Below are 3,578 nucleotides of genomic sequence, written 5' to 3' on the forward strand. Positions count from 1 at the left end.
TTTTCTTTTTCTTTTTCTTTTTCTTTTTCTTTTTCTTTTTCTTTTTCTTTTTCTTTTTCTTTTTCTTTTTCTTTTTCTTTTTCTTTTTCTTTTTCATTTTCTCTTTCTTTTTCTACTTTTTTTTTCTTCTTTTTCTTCTTTTTTTTATATTTTTCTTCTTCTCTTTCTTTATCTTTTTTCTTCTTTTTTCTTTTTTCCTTTTCCTTTTCCTTTTTCTTCTTCTTCTTCTTCTTCTTCTTCTTCTTCTTCTTCTTTTTCTTCTTCTTCTTCTTCTTCTTCTTCTTCTTCTTCTTCTTCTTCTTCTTCTTCTTCTTCTTCTTCTTCTTCTTCTTCATCTTCATCTTCATCTTCATCTTCATCTTCATCTTCATCTTCATCTTCATCTTCATCTTCATCTTCATCTTCATCAGCTTCATCATCTTCATCATCTTCATCATTTTCATTATCTTCATCATCTTCATCATCTTCATCATCTTCATCATCTTCATCATTATCTTTGAAATGAAGACTTTTGAGTAAAAATTTTTTGTCAAAACCTTTTCTAGCAATCAAAATTTTAGAGAAGATAGTAATCTTTTTTTGGAAGTATCCAAATCTTTATTTTTATCTATCGACGAAAGAATTATCAGTTTTAAATTTTTTTAAAATACCTCATTTTTTTCATTTTTTGAGTAAATTTTTTTTATTAGCATCTTTATCTTTATTTTCATCTTCATCTTTATCTTTGAAATGCCCGAAAACTTTTGAGTAAAAATTTCTTGTTTCTCTAGGAATCTAAATTTTAAAAAAGATTACTTCCAAATCTTTATCTTTATCTATCGATGAAAAAATTATCAATTTTGTCTTTTCTTTCTTTTTTTAATTTTTGAGTAATAATTTCTTATCAAAACCTCTTCTAGGAATCGAAATTTTAAAAAAGACTTCTTCCAAATCTTTATCTATCGATGAAAGAATTATCAGTTTTGACTTCTTTTAGGGTTTTTCTTTCTTTTTAATTTTTTGAGTAAAAATTTCTTGTCAAGACCTCTTCTAGGAATCAAAATTTTAGAGAAGAGTACTTCCAAGTCTTTATCTATGGATGAAAGAATTATCAGTTTTGTCTTTTTTCAAACTTTGTCTTTCTGTTTCCTTTTATGAGTAAAAATTTCATGTCAGCATCTTCATCTTTATCTTTATTTTCATCTACATCTTTATTTTTAAAATTCCCGAAGACTTTTGAGTAAAAATTTCCTGTCAAGACCTCCTCCAAAAATCAAAATTTAGTAAAGGTTAGGTACTTCCAAATCTTTATTTATCGAAAGAATTATTAGATTTGACTTCTTTCAGACTTTTTCTTTCATCTTAATGTTTTGGGTAAAAATTTCTTGTCATGACTTCTTCTAGGAATCAAAATTTTAGAAAAGATTATTTCCAAATCTTTATTCTTTATCTATCAATAAAATAATTATCAGTTTTGACTTTTTTCTGAATTTTTGTTTTTCTGTTTAATTTTTTGAGTAAAAATTTCTTGTCAGTATCCTCATCTTTATCTTTATTTTTGAAATTTCCGAAGACTTTTGAGTAAAAAATTGCTCAAGACCTCTTCCAGCAATCAAAATTTTAGAAAAGATTACTTCCAAATCTTTAATTTTTATCTATCGATGAAAGAATTTAGCTTTGACTTCTTTTAGAATTTATCTTTCTTATTAATTTTTTGAATGAAAATTCCTTGTCAGCATTTCAATTTTTATCTTTGAAATGCCCGATAACATTTGAGTAAAAATTTCTTGTCAAGACGTCTTCTAGAAATCAAAATTTTAGAGAAGTTTACTTCCAAATCTTCATCTTTATCTATCGATGAAAAAATTATCAGTTTTGACTTCTTTCAGACTTTTTTTTTGTTTTTCATTTTTTGAGTAAAAATCTCTTGTTAAGACCTCTTCTAGGAATCAAAATTTTACAAAACATTACTTCCAAATCTTTATCTTTATTTATCGATGAAAGAATTGTCAGTTTTGACTTTTTTTAGAATTTCTTTTTTCATTTTTTGAGTAAAATTTTTTTATCTTTATCTTTAAAATTCTCGAAAACTTTCGAGTAAAAATTTCTTGACAAAACCTCTTCTAGGAATCAAAATTTTAGAAAAGATTACTTCCAAATCTTTATTCTTTCTCTTTCAATGAAAAAGTTATTAATTTTGGATTTTTCTTTTTTTTTAATTTTTTGAGTATAAATTTCTTGCCAGCATCCCCATCTACAACTACGTCTCCTCCGTGGAGAACTCGGTCACTTGGTGCGAGTACAACACCCTGAATAAAATCCACGGTACGAAGTACCCCCTTCAGAAGGCCCTCTGGACCATCAAAATCACCGCTATAAGCGACCCCCGCCTCTACCTCCTAATGCGGATCCTCCTCCATCTCATCCCGGCTTTCCTCCTGGATTTCGGTGCCATAATCCTCGGCCAAAAGCCACGTCTAGTCAGGATGTATAGCAAAATCCACAAATTTTCCGACGTTATCGCCTTTTTCTGCACAAGAGAATGGAAATTCACAAATGATAACGTTGTTAATCTTTGGGATAAAATGAGCATCACTGATAAGGAACTCTTCCCTTTGAGCATCACAACGGTGCCTTGGATCACCTACTTTCGGGGTTATTTCAAAGGGATAAGAGTGCATTTGTTGAATGATCCCATGAGTACTTTGGACGAGGCGAAGGCGAGGAAGAGGAAGTAAGGAAAAAAAGAAATTTAAATTCGAATGGTTTATTTTTTTGTTTCAGGTACGATATTGCACATAATTTTCTCAAATTTTTGTTTGTTTTTATTCTTGTTACTCTGTTTTGGATTGTTGTTTTTAAATTAGTTTCGTTGTTTACTTGTAATGTAGAGTTGGTTAGCACGTTTAGTAATAGTACAGAGAGTTTTTTAACAGATGTTTTACAAAGCTAGTTTAAGTTGTGCCAATAAAATTATTGAATTTTTTTGTTTGTTTTATTTTTTTTTGATTGGATACGAAACAATGGTTTGTTTTAGGTAAAAATTTGAAAACAAAATAAAAACGTCGAATTGATTGTTTTTATTTACAATACAATAAACGAAAAACAATTGTTTTGTAACCCAATAATTGACCAATTCATTACATATCTGAAAAAAATTTTTTTTTGAGATGTCGCCACTTCACTGAATACAGAAAACTGCAACCTTTAAGTTGGTTCAGGTTCAGGCTAACATTTTGTTGTTTTTTTTATTAATTTGTTGTACTTTTTGTTTCTTTCTCTCTTCTTTTCTTTATTGCYAAACAATGGCTTTTTTGGCCAAAAAAAAACGGTCAAAAAATGCAAGAATTTTATAATTTTTAAATTAATTTGTTGAATTTTTTGTTTGTTTGAACAAAATCTCACGAAAAAAAGGTTTTTCGACCAKATTTTGTGGTTTCTCAGCTCATTTTGGTTTTAATTGTCGTCAAAAGCTAATTAAATAAAGTAAATAACATCAATTTGAATTCTTTTTTGATGTTTCAGCATGTTTGAACAAAATTTTGCAAAATAAATAAGCCTTTAGTTCAAAAACGACTTTTTTTGTTTGAATTTTGTAA

The 3,578-nt window shown here is 27.9% G+C and overlaps 1 protein-coding gene across 4 annotated transcripts in view; it reads left to right on the forward strand.

Annotated features, from left to right (window-relative positions):
• LOC123008588 (fatty acyl-CoA reductase wat-like) overlaps positions 1–2,964 on the forward strand; it is a 10,848-nt gene extending 7,884 nt beyond the window's left edge. For all 4 annotated transcript variants that reach the window (XM_044404463.1, XM_044404462.1, XM_044404460.1 and 1 more), the window contains 2 exons: positions 2,225–2,713; positions 2,764–2,964. In XM_044404463.1, coding sequence (XP_044260398.1) covers positions 2,225–2,713; positions 2,764–2,932 — 658 coding nt within the window. In that variant the 3' untranslated portion in view covers positions 2,933–2,964. The remainder of the gene's footprint in view (positions 1–2,224; positions 2,714–2,763) is intronic.
• The last annotated feature ends 614 nt before the right edge of the window (positions 2,965–3,578 follow it).

The sequence above is a fragment of the Tribolium madens genome, unplaced genomic scaffold (genome assembly GCF_015345945.1).
Source record: "Tribolium madens isolate multiple individuals breed KSU strain unplaced genomic scaffold, Tmad_KSU_1.1 Scaffold_71;HRSCAF=194;Tcas5.2_LG6, whole genome shotgun sequence".
In the NCBI taxonomy this organism is placed as follows: domain Eukaryota; kingdom Metazoa; phylum Arthropoda; class Insecta; order Coleoptera; family Tenebrionidae; genus Tribolium; species Tribolium madens.